Source organism: Columba livia, chromosome Z (assembly GCF_036013475.1).
Source record: "Columba livia isolate bColLiv1 breed racing homer chromosome Z, bColLiv1.pat.W.v2, whole genome shotgun sequence".
Lineage (NCBI taxonomy): Eukaryota > Metazoa > Chordata > Aves > Columbiformes > Columbidae > Columba > Columba livia.
Window position 1 is genome coordinate 11369573 of NC_088642.1, and position 17086 is coordinate 11386658.

Genomic DNA, 17086 nt, shown 5'->3' on the forward strand with positions numbered 1-17086 from the left:
TTTTCATGTGCTCTCTACTTTCAGTGTAAAATTGGTGTTTTTCAAATATTAGAATTATTTCCACATCCTTGAATATTTTGAATGGTTGTTATCCTGAGTACTTATGGCATTACCCTGTCAGGAAATATGAATTAGCCAGAGGAAAAGTTAACTAAAAAAACTATTTGCAAGGGGATTATATATGTTATATCTCTTTCCTTTATGACCTCCCTCCACTTATAAGAAAAAAAAAAAAAAAAAAGAAAAAGCACTTGAAAACTACAAGGAACAATTAAAGTTAATGAAATGGCTCCAGTTTCATATTTGCAGAGAAAAATCAAAATTATAAATTGCTCTGGCTGTTCAGCAGGCTTTGGAACACCCAATGACACACGTGTTCAGGCATTAACTGATGAACTTATGGTAAGTCACCATTCATCAAAAGAGAGTTTGTTTTGTTTTGTTTTTTTCCACAGCACAGGTTGTTCTCTTCTTATTTTCTTTTAAAATTGTCATATCAGTATTTAATCTGCAGTACTCTAAATGCTGTAATTTAATAACTGGGATGAGGTCAAAAGCTTTAAAATAATTTATACACAACATACATATATACTTTGAAACCAGCAGTGAAAAGCAAGAACAAGCCCTCACTTTTACCTCTCTTCCATCACATATTATTTTCATAAAAATACAAAAAAAACCTGGCTGCAGTCATGAGACATACAAGCTAATTTCAGATCAGCAGAAGTCAGTGTTACTCAATGTAATCTAGCAACTGATTTAAGCAATGCCTAAAGAGTGTGTGGAATTCCCAGGCACAGTTTCTGAGCCCGAGTGCCCAGAGGCACTGATCACCTAACCCAGGGCCACTTGCTAAGCTCAAATGTGGGCATGTAATATGAACTAAAGTTAATGAAATTAATTTAATTAACAGAAGAAGTTAATGAAGGCTGATAAAGGTCAGCATCTGGCTTTTTTTTTTTTTTCCTGTGCCTCCTGAGCCCTTGACCGCAAACTAGGCATAATCCAGGTTGGTACGGGAACAAAACACAGCTTTTAGCAGTTGGATGCAGCAGAAATGGTGTAACTGAAGCTGTAACGGCGAGTTTCATCATTCAGGCACTCTGCCCCTCCAGGGGAAGATGCTTTCAACATCCTTCAGTGCACTTGTGGTCTTTATAGATGTGACTACTGATTTACTGCTGTGTGTGTGGAGCCCATAAACCGGGGAGGATGAGGGCATGTGGCAGGACACTTGAGTGCCCAGTGAACAACCCGCATTCTCCAGAGGCATCAGCTGCAGCCCCGTTTCAGACCCCCAGATCCAAATGTAGCATAGGGGGCGGTTTCTCTTTACAAGCAATCAACCTTTCAAAAGTCCCTTTGGCCCAAAACCATTACCCACTCACTAGTATGTACCTTTGTCTCCCTTGGTGCATGTCTTGCCGTCCTCCTCCCGGGTGTAGCCTTCGTGACACTCACACCTGTAGCTGCCCATGGTGTTGACACAGATCTGAGAGCACAGTGTCCCATTGCTTGTGGCACACTCATCAATATCTGCAGAGGAGTAAGAGTTCAAAATGCCCTAAAGCCGGACTTTTCAGACCTCAAATGAAATAAAAGACTTCCTTTAAAGGTATCAGGAGATTTTGTGGTTAAATACATGAGTAATCGCAGCTCCACTGGTGCTTTGGGCAGGAGCTCTGTGCAACACGCGCTATTATTATTAACACCTGGAATTTTATCAGTGAATGTTGCTTAACCATTTATTTGCATTGAAAAACTCTCAAGCAAAGCTTGATCATGTGAACCTTGGTTCCCTGGCACAGCAAACCATGCAGGGCAGGGCAGGGCAGGACTAGCCACAAAAGTACCACAGTCCTGAATTACATACTGACCATCTGAATCAAACCTCAAGGATTTATTCTCATAATTAGGCCTGGTTATAGTGCTTTGAGTGTTACTGTTAGTATCATGTCCTTCGTTTCAGGCCAAAACCCCAAATATGGCTCAAAACCTGCAGGAGGAATTAATAAAGGGAAAATTGCATCAGCCCAACACTTCAAAGTGTTTGGGTGCATACGTCTTGTTTTAGGTACTGCCTCCTATTAATTTCAGGGGCATTTAGATCTCTTAGTTCTGGGAACCAATTCTTAACATATTTAAAAACCACATTTCCTCTGTAACAGTAACGAGAATAAGAAAGGTTTCAGATCTAAACTGACTCCTAGAAGACCTGAGGGAGCAGGATACATCATGAACCAGAGATGAGCTCAGCACACACTTGTACCCACCCAGGCAATAAGGCTTCTCCCTGTTCCTGTGCCTCTCCCGGTCATAGCGGTACCCGGGGTAGCAGGTGCATAAGACTCGCCCAAAGTTGTCTGTGCACTGCTGTTCACACGGAGCTTCCGCACAGACATCATAGTCTGGGGAGAGAAAAACATGGTTAGGAAAATACCAATGGGAGTAGCTGGATGATACTGTGACAGCAAATATATCACCTCTCTGCTAATTCATGAAGTTCAGTTACATTGTTTTTAAGGACTGAAGTAACCTAGAAATAAAACATTCATAAGACATGAGCAAAGAATTATATTAAAATTGTAATTGCTAATCACATCTTTACAGTAGTTAGGCTATTTCCTAGAGTTGGATTTTAAGCAAGGGTCACTTCCCCGGTTTGCAGAATGTAAGAAGAATTCTCACAGAAATATTAAATTGCATAGAATTTTATTGCTGTTTTGCTGTTTTCTCCCACAGAATTTTAAGTGCTGATAGCAGAAGAATACCGTGAAACACTGTGCGGCTAAATGCCGAATCTGGGCAGAAAGTGTATCATAAGGAAAAGTTAATTAAAATCACACAGTAATTGTCCAAAGCCAGATATAACCCATCTAGCAAAGAACACATTGTTACAAAACTATCAGCACTCTTAATAATAACAACATGCAGGTTGGGGCTGATAAATCACTGGCCAGTGAAATCCCAAAAGACTGAAGTCGCTTTTTGAAACCCAAAGGAGGGCGAATCTGTTCCTGATTTCACTGCTGTGTGGCAGCAGAGCTGAAGTCCAGGGAATGGACACCAGGACGAAACAGGTTCTGACCCACATCCCTGCCCTGCCAGGGGCTGGATTTAGCCACTGGCATCAGGGCTGCGGGGAGATGGGCAGCCCTTGGCTGGGGGTGTAAGTGCTTTGCAGTGCCATGTGGAATATTTCACAGGAGAAGAAAGGAGCTGAAGCAGCATCTAGTCTCAAAATCAGCTCAGGCAAACCCTGCTGTAGGTCAGCTTTTATGGCCAAGCAAGTGGCAGTTTCTGTGATCTTTTCAGAGGAACATCATCCTGCACATAGCATTCACGTGGTTGTCACCGTGACCCTCCGGTAACTGGCTACTAGGGGTCCACAGCAGAAATGTCCTGCCTCTGCTCCAGACCAAATACATCTAAGCCAAACCTAAGTGTCTAGACTGAGTTCCCAGCAAAGCACTGTGTTTCCATATATACCGTATAAAACAATTAACCTCCAAACTCATTACTGACTCACAGTAATGACTAGCAGACATCTCTGGGTATGATGATTTTTCCAGACAATTAAAATGAACTAATACATGGTAAAGCAAGTGAAACCACATTTGCTGTACAGAGTAGCACTGACCATAAAAGTGACGATGTGCCAGGGTACAGAAAAGTGCCAAGCAAGACTTAACAATCTGCTGTATATCACATCAGAGTTGCCAAAAAATACTACTGTAATGGTGCCAAGCATTCCCTCCCTTGTGCTTGTCACCTTTTAAATAGCAGGCATCCTTTCTTTCCTTCCTACTGCACAACCGTGTTGACTTTAACTCTTGAAGTCTTCCCGCAGAGCTGTGGTGGTGAATGACAGTGCCAGGACCCCCAGCAGGAACCTGGGTCAAGAAGCACAGAGCCCTGCACCAGTGTGGAAGAAAAACATGGCCCTTGCCTTCAAACACAGCCAGCCTGGGAGCTAGTTTGGGCTTTTTAGATGATGCTGGGGTTGTTAAACTCCTGTTACATTTGGCACTACTAAACAGTCCCAAATATAAAGCATTAGTAGTGTTTTTCCTGAGCACAGTTGCGATTTCCATTTTCCACTGAAATAAAATCAGATGGAGAACAGGCTAGTATGCCCAGCACTGAGGTGAACATGCCTGCTCCTTAGCCAGTGTGCCCACACAAACTGGGCTTGTGCCACGTCCAGCCTCTTCAGAGCAGAGGCAAAATGAGCTCTGTCCTCCTTGTGCTTCCATGAATAGATGTGCCCTAATAAAATAATAAAAAACAGTTCTGGAAGAGACCATCTTCCATCACAAGCAGGATTAGCTATGCATAAACCTTTCCCAGTAGGCATTCATCTAACTTGTACCTAGAAACCCCTGAGAGATGGAAGTGCCCCACCATCATGCAGTCTATTCCCAAGATTAAGTATCGTTATAGATACAAAGCTTTTTACTCATACCTAATCCAAACTCTTCTTACCCATTATTTTTGTCCTCTTCTCCTTGGCCATGAAGAATAGTTTACTTTCCCCCTTGCAGCAAGTTTTCACATACCTAGAAACTGTTATCACATCTCCCCTCAGCCTCCTTTTCTGTAGACTAAACAATGCCAGCCCTTTTAAATCATTTCTCTTTTGCCATATTTCATGTAACTAGTCTTTAAATACGGTTTTCACATCCACCTTAGCAGATAACAGCCATTGATTCATTTAGTTCTATACAAAGCTCAGAGAGTGTCCAGGAGGTGAAAACCTCCCTGCTGGTGGTTTCCACACAGTCAACTGAAATCACACGTTCACTGTGGACAGGTCCCACATCACAGAGCTGTGCATTCCTGGGGCTTTGGTTCCAACTAGCATGTTCTGTCAGGAACAGTCCTCACAACAGGAATGAAATTGGGCAAAAGCTGCTGTGTGTCCTCTGCATGCTCTGCAGACCTGAGGAAGGACGAGCCCTCCCACATTCAAGACCCTTGTCTGCCAGATCAGCCTAAATAACGCAGTTTGGGGATGAATCAAAGCAACATGGTGAGGATGGGGCTGTTACAGACTTTAGGAAAATAAGAAAAAATGAAGCAGAATAACAAATGTCTCCATGAGTATTTCAATGCACTCAATAATGACAACACATCATGGAAAGTTCTATCAAGGAAATTTCTGAGATAGCATTAGTGAGGATAGAGCAGACTCGATTTAGTGTTTGCCTGTCAGAGAGTATTTTGCTCTGAATTAATCCACAGCCAAGAAAGTCAGGTAAAAAAACAGTGGTAGGGAGGGTGCTCTCCAAAATAAGCCGTTTTAGACAACAGCTGTTCCTGCTTTACTCTTGATGATGCTCTGAGGCAGGACCTGGTTGGATATGTGAGTCTCCAACACAAAGGAGGAGATAATTCAGGAGAAAAGGGTTAGGAGCTCTTTTTTGACCTGCTTCACTGGTCAGGAAGAGATGCTACAGAGGGAATCATACACACTAAGCAAACTACTCTCAAAGTTTCTTGAGGATCATTGCTTGCTGCAGCTGAAACCCAGAGCGAGAAGGTGAGTCCAAAGCAAATGAAAAATAGAACCTGGGGCATGAACTTATTGGAATGCAGTAGTTTCTGTTGCTCTGCAATGTCAGATGGGAAATAACAGGTCTGAAACCAGAGATGGACATGGACAAAGACACAACCCTTTGGGTAAAATGTTTGTTTAAAAAACATCTGTCTGCGAAGGAGATCGGTGTCTTCCTGAGGCAACCATATGAGGGTGGACAAGGGAGGGTCTATCCCTCTCCCAACCCTCCTCCCTGCAGCCACTGCCAAATCATGGAGAAGACAGGGCTTGAACTACTTCTGACGGCTTTGACATGCCAGTACTGGATTAAAAGGTACAGATGTGCTCTAATAACTCACATCTGTAACATATTTATATGCCTTTGTCCAGATATGCTTTTCATACAGCTACTCTGTCAAGATTATGCCAAAACAATGTGTGAGGAGCCAAGTGATGTCTTGCAACAGAGTAAGTGAAACAAACGCTTTGCTGAATCATGTTTCTCGTCCTTATACCAATGGCCCAAAATCATCTCAGATGTTATAGCAGTTTCTGTGGCCTCTGAAGGTCAAGGCAAAATATAAAACAAGCTGAAAAAGTGGGAATGAAGATGCAAAGGGAGAGAAGCCACAGCCATCAGAGGAATTATATTAGTGACAGAAAATCTCAGGTTACTGAGATACCATTAATAGACAGGATTAAGCAAATTAAGTGGGCACATAATCTGCTTTCGTAATCACCTAAAACCTCAAGAGGTGAAAATTAGAAGCCTAAAATAATATATTGCCATGGCTTTCATTTTATTTGTGCTTCTATTACTTCTCCTGCTGTGTCCATTATATGTAGTGAATACCAGTATATAAAATTGTTACAATCCATAGGAAAGCTGGAGGCCAGACTGCAAAGTCCTGGCTTCTTTCCATCCAGAAAAGGATTCAGGGTTTCTGCCTCCTACACACCCAGCAGGCTTACACAACACAGCACAACCTCATCCTCCAAGTGTCCGTCTTGCACTGGAGATGCCATTTCATGCCACACACACCAAGACAAAGACCAAACCCGTAATTCCTGTTTTGAGAAAACTCTCCCTCTCCTTTCTACTTTTTCTTTTTGTTTTTGTTTTTCTATTTATTTTTATTTTTTTTTTCAGTATTGTTTTAATTTTTTTTTTTTAAACCAGTCTTCCAGTGTTTCCAGACAGCAACAAAAGAGATATTAATACTTTTTAAAAGCAGTAAGATCAGAGCTTGAGTTATAATCCCTGTTGTCTGGAGACTGTAGCTCAAAAACCAGCTGACTCTCTCAAGCATGTTAATTTGTCACTTTTCCTTTCAAAACATCACCATCTCAAACTGGGAAAACTCTCAGGTCAACTCGACGCTTTCCATATGTCATCAAATAGAAGGATGTGGTACCATAAACCAACTTTTTAACCTGCCTTTTGGAGCAAACAAGGTTTATTCACTTGTCTCTGGCCATTTACTTTGTCCTGACAGTTCCTCTTCTGTAACTTCAGAGCCAATTTCATCCGAATTGGACAAAGCGGTAGGAATGATTGAAGAGGTCACATTGCTACTGCTCACGTGAAGCCATTGGCTGGGCAGACCCTACAGAGGTGTCCACCAGGGTTAAGGCAGGCAGAGCTCAGCTTTTCCTGAATGAGATCTCATTGCAGCAGCCCCTGAGCACTGCGACCCTGATCCTGCCTTTGCAAAGCGTACGGGCAGTTTCACTACTGCATGAGGTACCCCAAGGAATTCCTTGTCTCCCTCTGCTCCTGGTGGCAAGGAGGTTGTGCCCACCATCAGGAGAGATGCTAGAAGAGAGACATCGTTTGGCGATGCTCTCCCCTTGCTGACATCTTTGGGAAATATGTACCTAAAGGCAGGACTAACTCACCAAGTTATGCACTCCCCATGCACTTACAAGCCAATCCAGCTGTGCCAGACCCAAGGGGTACATGGCGGAAGTCAGAAGCCTGGAAAGGTGTGCTCCTGGGTGCACAGAGGACTCCTGCATACCTAGCCGAGAGCAGAACGCGTCCCTTCATTTACAGCGGGTCGTGGTACAAGTCAGTGCAGCCACGTGGACTTAGGGTAGGATCAGGGCTTGGCATGCTAAGCAAAACTTTTGGAAGACACTGATCTCTTTATTTTCCAAACAGCTTCTTGGAAACTGTTCCCTCACTGACACATGAGATACAGTTGAGCTTGTGATTGTATCAGGATGCTCTTCCAAACCAGCAGAGTGGAGAACAGGGCAAATGGAGAAAGAAAAATGCACAGGGGACATGAGGGGTAAGAACAGTGAAATCACATACCTTCAGGGATGCACTGTCCAAGAACAAACTTATAACCCTTACAGCATTTTTTCCTGAAAAACAATAAAATAAATAAATGAATAAATAAATATATTCTCGAAAGGTTGGTGCTGCCTTTAAAAACAGAAATAGACAGATCATGGATGTGATGAACCAAACAAGATGAGGATCCTGAACTTTGTAGTTGGTATCTCAGCATTAAACAATGCAACATGGAAACCCACCACTCAGTCCATGAAGCATTTTAAATGACAGCATGGCCAGCTGCCTCAGCAGCCTGGGCCTGGGTACCCCAGTGCTGACCCACTCTACATCCCAAGTAGTTTCTTAAAACCCAGCTCCCTTGTGTTGAAAGATGCAGCACACCTCAGGGCTGTCCATATACACAACTCAGGTAATAACTTTCATGATACAGTGAAGGGTGCTTTCAAACATCTGTCATTACAATGTAAACTTGCAGAAAGGGGTAAATCTCAGTCAGAGGTATCACAAGATAAATGTTATCAGTCATTTCTCATCTTTCAATAAACCTGGAAGGTGATAAGTGACATATATTGGGTATTTCAACTGGAGCAAAGTTATCTTATATAGGCAGAGGGACAAAACTGCAGTGACGAGTCAACAGGATCAGATACTTTTTAGGTGCCTATGATAAAATATGAACAAAGTCTGAGTGCTGAGAAATTAATGCTTCTTAACACACTGGCCTGAAAAGACATATAGGCATTTGGCTATATCTGCTTGTTTGCTTTCTAGGTAGCAAACCACATCAAGTCACCAGGACTCCCAGCAGCACTGAGGAGCCTGTACAAATGACCGTGTGCCTTATCACCCTGAGAGCTACTTGCCACAGGGACCTGATGACCTTCAAAGGGTTCCATGTTGGTGGCTACTAGGATTGCTGCAAGAGAAGCAAACTGCCATTCAGTCCACTATTTTATCAAACCTACGTAAATCTGAGGGGGAAAAAATCCTGCATTTTACATATTCAGAGTTTTTTGTGCCTTGTGGACATGCTGCAATATCTGCAAAACTGGGAAAACATCCATTTAGTCTTATCCTTGAATTCAACAACTGACGCAGGAGAGTGCTAAAGCCATGGCAGTCAATGACACAACACTCCTCCAGACAACACACAGCCATCACAAATCATCATTATGTTGAATATAAATCAACTATCAGTTGCAACTGACCACTGAAAACAAACAATGCATTACTCCAAACTACGTAAAAACAAGCTTTGGTTCCATATTTTACCCTCTTCCAAAGATTATCTGAAATATAAATTATGCTTAATGAAGGTTGAACATCTGAAGAGGAAGCCCTTGCTTTGTTATGCAAACAGTGGTCCCTCATTAAACTTTTCTCCAAACACTGCTGTGAAGTTTTATCTAAAAGACAAACAAATGCAGGAGGAATGAGTTCAAAGGTGCATCGGGGAGTCTGTTCATATGCTGCAAGCATGCTGATGTCTTTCCAAGTGCGCATTCATCTCCTTCTGTCTGCAAAAGAAGCGAAGCTGATAAAGGTTTGCTTGTATCTCCTCTTCAGAGTGAGATACGGCTTGGCTTGAGCGAGGGCTGAGAGATGGGAAAGAAGAGAAGGGTATCCCCGCCATGAGATGCTGACCTGCAGGGTTGTGCCAGACAGAACTAATGAGAGAGAGGGAGAAACAGCTTCAATAATTTCTACGCTTCTCTCTGAGAATTCCCACCTGATTTTCAGACTTAGAACCCTTAGGATTCCCACCTGGAGCAGCTCGTGGCAGCAGATGCAAACCTCAGTTGGCACACCCTGCTCCTGGGTAAGGGCTCACCTGCTGGGAATGTTGCAGTAGCTGCCTCTCTCTTCTCAATTTGGATGGCGATGGCTTTTTGCTGGACTTGTTGGCTTTCTTGTGAGTAAAAATGATTGTGGTTTTATCTGCCTTCCTGGCTTCTCCTGATCATCAAACTGCTTGCCCTGATCAAACCCCTCTCCCACAGCCACATGCTGAGAACCCACCACATACTAAATTACAGCCATTAAATACACCCTGGCACCCTGAAACAAGCACAGCCTTGCATAGCCTCACATGGGGATGCTCCAGTTAAATCAACTGGAAAATCACACTGCCCTGGCAGAAACCCAAGCCTCTTCTGAAATCCCCAGCTTCAACAGCATTTTGCAGCAATGAATTCCACAGGGGGATGAGATGCTTTTGAGAAAGTATTTCCTTGGTTTCAGTCTCCCTTTTAATTTTTGTTGAATTTTCCTGTCACGAAAGCTTTAAACCACACTTGGAAAAGTGGTTTAGAGGAAGGATGCCTTGCTTTCAGGATCACACTCCGGAAGCCAGTTCCCTATGACAATTGGTTCCCAATTCAAGATTACAGATCTTTGTTTTAGTGCAGCACATATTCAACTGCGAGCTTCAGCTATCAGAATGATTTTGCCAGGGGTATTGCTACTTTAGGGTTAATGCACAGGAAACACAACATGACAATAGCTGTTTCTCTGAACATTACATGACAGCCCTGGGATCCCTGCATACTTTAGCTTTTTACATTCTTAAAGAGAAATCTGTCAAAATGATGGACACATGAGTTGATCATTAGCAAAGGTATTTTAATAGAAATACTCATTTTCAGACATCCAGCTCCAGGTTGACATGTCTAATCAACGTTGCACAGCAGCGATCTTGTTATACATTATGAGAGATAAGAGGGGGTCCCCACTGATAATTTTAGCCACTGAATAACTTTCAGCAAGGCAGTTGCTATGCAGCTGTACATATGAGTGTGCATCAAACACAAACTAACACATGTCTGTGTAAGAAGCCCAGCCACTAAAATCTAGATATATGGGGAGATTGAGTTGATTTGTTAACAGTAAATCTGGCTTCCAAAAGGAGAAACTTCTGGCAGACTTATGTGTTGTAGCTTTCAGTGGGGTGCTTCAGCTACTAAAAATATAGCAACTTCTGATTCTTGTGAATCCTTTCCTCAGGAACATATGGAAGTGCAAATTCACAGAGGGTTTCAGACACCATGATTTTGATCACAGCCATGTCTAGCTTTTGTGTTACTTGTGAGAAAACCCACAGCCATAGGGACTCTCACAAAGCAAAGTCACCCTTTTTTTTCTGACGGGTAGCTGCAGGAGAAGCAGTGAGATGTCGAGCTACTCACCTCTGCTCTGAAGGCTGACGAGCTACTGGGTCACTGAATGTCAGAAGATGGGATTTAGGGTCAAACTTTTGATACCAATAAACACATCCATGAGTAGGCAAGCAGTGGATCTGCATTTGTTGCAGGCTTTTGTGGCCCTTCAACTTGCAGACTAGGAGGGGAGTTGATCTTCCCAGGAGCAGCCCCATGTCCCATTGCCCACAGGTTCCCCCTGCACCCAACACATGGAGGAGAACCAGCACAGCACCCCCCACCTCTTCTTGCAAAGCAGTGGCTGCTTGATAGCATCACCACAGACAGGCAGGACAAAAGGCAAGATGCAAGGAATGTGCCTTAATTAAGCCACCACTTTATTAAGTTAGCTTATCTGGTAGCTATCAGCAGTAACTCATCCAGTGTGGGCCCGTTTTTTTTTCCCATAATTGTTTCCACCTGGTGCAGAGTTGCCATTGCCTCCAGCCCACCTCCTGTTCTGCACCGGGACACCACAGCCAGCGGTGGTGCCGGAGAGACCACGGCATGCTGAACTGAGAGAATACTTCTGTGGGAGAGGGAAGGGAGTGATTCAGGGTCCTACAGCAGCTGAGATGCTTTGGGAGTGCAAACAATAACAAAATAAACATTTATAGGAGAAAATGAACCTGTATCTGTCTGCAGAAACATGGCAGTGACTTGGGATGTGATGACAGCTAGCTCAGGGTTGCTTGATGCATTATCGGGTTTCGGTTAACTTCAGCAAAAAGGCAGCTCTGAAAACTGATCATGACAATTGTGTTGAAAAAGATACATGATTGGCATTTAATGATTGTAAAAAGGGGATATGCAAAGAGAAGGGGAAAAGAAACGTTTTATACTGGTTTCAGATGAACATGTATACCAACAAAGCTCTTGCTAAAGATGTCAAAAGTAGAAACAGAATAGTCCACTCTAGGAAATATTTGACTCCAAGGAGCAAAGCAGACACAGAAATCCCTACACTGAGTCAGAAAGTGAGTTCCTGTGATAAAATATTACCCTTACTCTATCCCTACGATGCTGGGGTTCAGGCACACAGCCTCGAGGATGGCTCCACCTGGACGGGGTAATTCAGGCAGAGACACACTGACTCCCATTCATCAGGGGCAGGAGCACAGGCATGGACAGTTTCTACAGCACAGCTGATGCCTGAGGTCGCTTTGCTGGAAGATGCAGCAGGTCCATAGTTGGTCAGACAGGTCAAATTCCCCTTCCCTGACACACCATTTCTGACCCATGCATGTCAGAAGAGTGACATCTTAGGGGTCATAAAAGCTGCTTAAGATTTTATGTGGGTTTAAGTACATCAACACTGTTCTCCAGCTCAGGGCTGGCAGTAAATAATGATAATACATTTGAGTAAATGTAGTTAATGTAAGAAAAAAGCCAATTTCCTATAGGAAAAGATAGAAAAAAAAATGTTTAACCAGATTTCTTCAGACAACACCGTGACACGAACTCACAAGAACTTGTGCTGTGTCTCAAAGACCTGAGTCAGCAAAGGCCATGGCATGTCTGTGTTTAACTGCACAAAGGGGTCTTTATTAGGCTGGCTCCTTATTGTGCCTGCCCAGTACATCTTTTTGATCACCCTGACTTTCAGAAATACACAATGCAGCAAAAATGCAAATATAAAATACAGCAATTAATGGAGAAAAAAACCCAGACAAACCATAGACAAGTATAAAAGAAGCCAACAAGGTAATTTAAAAACAAGAACAACAACAATAAGCCCATAAACACCAAACAAAACCAACCAACCAACCAACCACAACAACAAAACAAAATAATCCTTTTTTTTGTCATATTCTATGTAAAATTCAAATGAGGACCAGGTCTGTCTGTCAAAACATGCACAGACAAAACCCATCTGCAGCACAAGTGTAGTAAGGAAGCAGTTCAGTAGCTGTGCACAGTTTCGTTGTAATTCACATGGAGAGGAGATTTATGGCAACATGGTGTAAAACAGAATGCACTTTATTTTTGTTTGCCTTTCTGTGGGCTACATACCGAAATCTTGAGTAAGAGAGGATGGCCTCCCTGCAGACACTTGCTCAGCACACACTTTGCCATGATTTCCAGACTTAGTCCTTTTTCACAGTTTTGTAAAGAGATAATTTATGTTCACACTGGGTGTAATGCAAGGTCCAAGGCCAGCCCGAGCCCCTCCAGTCACCGTCACAGCTGAGAGTGAATAACACTGAGCATGGTGTGTGTCTTCCACTGCCCAGAAAGTGCTGCAGCACCTATGACTGCAGTGGGTATATGTGCATTTCTATAATTAAATTACTCAATAAAGCAGGATTTAATTGAACAACCACAGACAGATATAATTCATCAGCAAAGCTGGAACTCAGATCTCTGACAGCAAAGCACTGCAATCCAATACTTGATTCTTCTGAAAGTCAGATTTTCAGCGATTAATGTTTTGCCTGAGTCTAAGCTATGTTTCTCGTCAGCTACACAAGTCAAATAAATTTACCCACATATTAAGGTTTTCTTTTTCTTAGGGAAAAAGAAAAAAGCCCTGCTATCTGCTCTTTTGCTCAGGTCTGGTTATTAAGACAGATACCAGGAATGAAATCCCATTCTGGTTAATACTAACAGACTAACAGGAAGGTTTTGGTAAGATTCACTGTTCCTGGGCTCCTTTTCCATGAACACAATCCAGAGTCCAGATCCTCCCCTGGCAAAAGCCACATAGCTCTGTTGACTCTGGGGAACCATGACAGCAACTTACCTAGGGAGGCTCTGGCCAACGCTCTTGAAAGCTCTCAGACACGCTCCTTGGCTGCTCCTTATTGTAGTGTATTGTTAACTGTCTCCCCCTCTCTTCAGAGTGCTGTTTCATGTCATCTTTTTATGGTCAAAGGGAGTTTTATGGCACTGGAGTGTAAACTGTGGTTCCTCCTTCTGAGAAAGAACCTTCCAAACTGATTCAATGATTTGCAGCCCCTGCAGAGCGCAGTATTTTTGAATGCACGAAGCTCATTCCTCTATAAAAGAGTAGAAAAAGACCCCAAGGAGTGCAAGAAGCACCCCACTCTGTGTGGATATTGGTGTGACTTGGAGTTATGATGGGTGCTGACCTGCATGAAGCTGGAGAACGCACAAAAAGCAGAACTTCACAGGTCTGGGCAATTTACCTAGGAAAAAATATCTGTCATATGTCCTTTTTGTAGCAGTCTCTGGGCCTGTTCTCCATGGACACAGTGCAGGATATCACGCCATGATGGGGTTTGTGGTTTTGTTTAAGGAAATGAGATGCACAATGAGGTGTTCAAACAAAATCTGGGCAGGCAGGCCTTTTCCCAACACATCTCCCTGTGTCAGCAGATCAGCAGTCTCAGGAGGCAATTGGTTTTGGACTATTCTAGGACTTTGGGCATGCAGACAAAGGGGCTGGTATGAAAACCCTACAGGCAGCCCCACAAGAAAAAAAGAGCTCGTGAAATTTTGCTCGCCACAGGAAGAAGTGGCAATCAAAACTCATCTCTTTAGGCCTCTTCTGGGCAGAATGCAGACTTTCAGAAATGTTTCCTGTGATCCTTCCTTACAATGCATAATGAAAGAAAAAGGTCATATTGGGATTTCCACATGAACTACACAGACGAGGGCTTCACATTTTTGGGGAAGACATAACACTGTGCTACAGGGCCAGAACTAAGGCTGGCCCCCGTCAGACCCCAGTCCAACCAGATCCTTGGTGCTGCAAAAACATTGACTGACCACAGACAAATCAGCATTTCTTTCAGTAGCACAGACCTACTGGTGGCACTGGTCACCACCAGCGCTTGTATCTCAGTTAGCTTACCAGTGCCCACAAATCACTAAGTAGAAATCTGCCTGTGCATGTTCTCAAGGCAAAGAAGGAAACTCTCAGAAGGAAAATGTTACACAACTTCAAAAAGGCAATTACACCCTCTGCCACTGGAAAAGCTGTTTGTTGGATATTTTACATGCATGTGAACATCATCTTCAAAATCACATGTGTGATTTCTTCAGTGCTGGATTGTACTTTCTTCCCCTATTTCTTGGATTTTTATTTCACTTTCTAATTTTTTTTGGTCTTAATGCAAGGGAATGCTCATGTGGTTTATCACTAGGCAGCATGTCAAAAATAGCAGAATGATTAAATAAAGGACTTTTGACTGTTCTCATCTGCTTAGACTCAGCTTTATATACATGCTGTCAGCTTTGTCTTGTTCTCTTTTCTTACAAATTTCTTTTATTTTCTGGCGTTGTGCCAAGAAAACGATTTAGTTTAGTTTCACAGGTGAAGTTACTATGGGTTTTGCAGAATTAAATTAATGTTTGACAGTGTGAAATTTGAGAAGAAGAAAAAAAATACTTTTATACAAAGCACTATTTGCATTTACTACATAGTCTAATCAGCTGGCAAAATAGAATGCATCCTCATAAATATGTTGTCACTTCTAAGAACAAGTAGCCTTTTAAACCTCAATTGAAATGGTCCAAGATTGAGCCCGTGTTCTAAAATAACTCACTGCTTTGAGATTTAAAGTATGAAAAGCAAGCAAAAGTCTTTTTTTCCACCACCTCTGACTTCCAATTAGAGGACTGCAAGCCAAATTTCCTTCCAAGTCTGTAAACAGTATGTCTTGCTGACGGCACACATTCAACTATTTATCTAACCCAAGGTGAGCCAGAGTACAGGACTAATCACAGCACATCTGTCCTGTCTCTTGGCTTTTTTTTAAACTTCCATGACTCTTCATTTTGCAGCTCCAATTTCCTACCAAATATCCATGCGAGATAGAGAGTAATAAATTCCATTTCAGTAGGGAAGGCAGAGCCAGAGCAGTGCTGCGAGGAGCTGCGCTCGCTTGCTGGCTGCTGAGCTGGTGCTCGGTCACTGGAGTCAAACAGCAATAAATTGCTGGCAGGCTCTTAGACTTACTGAATCCAATCCAATCTAACCCCGTTTATATAGCATCTTTCATCAACAAGATCACAAAAATGCTTCATAAGCAATGTCTAATAAAGTCTTTTTGATAAACAATAAAAGACAAGTGTCATGCATGCACAGAAAAACATATCATAGAAACTATCCAAGGAAGTCAGATTTCTAAAGTGAGTTCTCCAAACAGGGCATAAATCCAAATTAACCTTCAGAGACAAGCTAGTAACTCAGTCTACATTCACTTGGGGGTGAGCTGCCACAGGAGGGCCTGATCCTGACACTGCAGAAATCCCTCCCAGCTTTGCCATGAACACGTGTTAGGTTGGGAACAGGCTTTGGAGCGAGACTTGGGATGATGGGTGAACACATGCTCAGCACCAAGGATGTGCTACAATTGGATTTCTTGGAAAAACAGTTTCAGACAATCACAAGTGACACAAACGTAATCAAGTCTGACATTTGTCGTTGCAAACTGTTGCAAACTTCTTCCTGGCTTTGATGGATTCCCAATTTGACATGTAGCCTTGCTCCAGTATTGCCCCCACAGGCACACCATCCATCTATACCCTAGTCACCCATCTACACCTTACACATAGACACAGATATTTAACCCAGATACTTAATGGATATTTTAATTTGTGATGGTTGTTGACATTCAGCTCCAGGAAGAAACCAAGCGAATAAGTCCAGTCAGGCTAACACTTCTAATTTAAACAGTCTAGAAGTGGGGAGAGCCAGACCCAAAGCTGTGAGCTTTTAGAAAAGTCAAATAACATGGAAGAATAATTTAAGAAAGATGCAGCTGTGAGCACCTCATTCTCTACACTGACTTCCCACAATGTCCAGATGACACCTGGTTTCCAGCACTGAGCTGTAAACTAACTGGCAGGGTGAGGAAGATGGATTCATTTGAATACTCTGCCTCTCTGGTGTGGAAAACTCTTATTGAAAGGACAAGACATCATGCAGTGTATGGAGGTTTATGTGAATTGTCCCAGACTGACTATATACTGTCTACGGACAAGGGGTATGAACTGGCTCCTATTTTGAGAGCATACACTTCATAAGAGTGCAAAAAAGAATAGTAATCTAGTTTAGTATATTATGAATCACATAAG

At 42.7% G+C, this 17086-nt stretch overlaps 1 protein-coding gene across 1 annotated transcript in view; it reads right to left on the reverse strand.

Moving 5' to 3' along the window:
• The window catches only part of CCBE1 (collagen and calcium binding EGF domains 1), a 103264-nt gene that overhangs the window by 15450 nt on the left and 70728 nt on the right, over nt 1-17086 (reverse strand). The window contains exons 3-5 of the mRNA XM_065047214.1: nt 7860-7912; nt 2274-2408; nt 1399-1536 (exon numbers count right to left, since the gene is read on the reverse strand). Coding sequence (XP_064903286.1) covers nt 1399-1536; nt 2274-2408; nt 7860-7912 — 326 coding nt within the window. The remainder of the gene's footprint in view (nt 1-1398; nt 1537-2273; nt 2409-7859; nt 7913-17086) is intronic.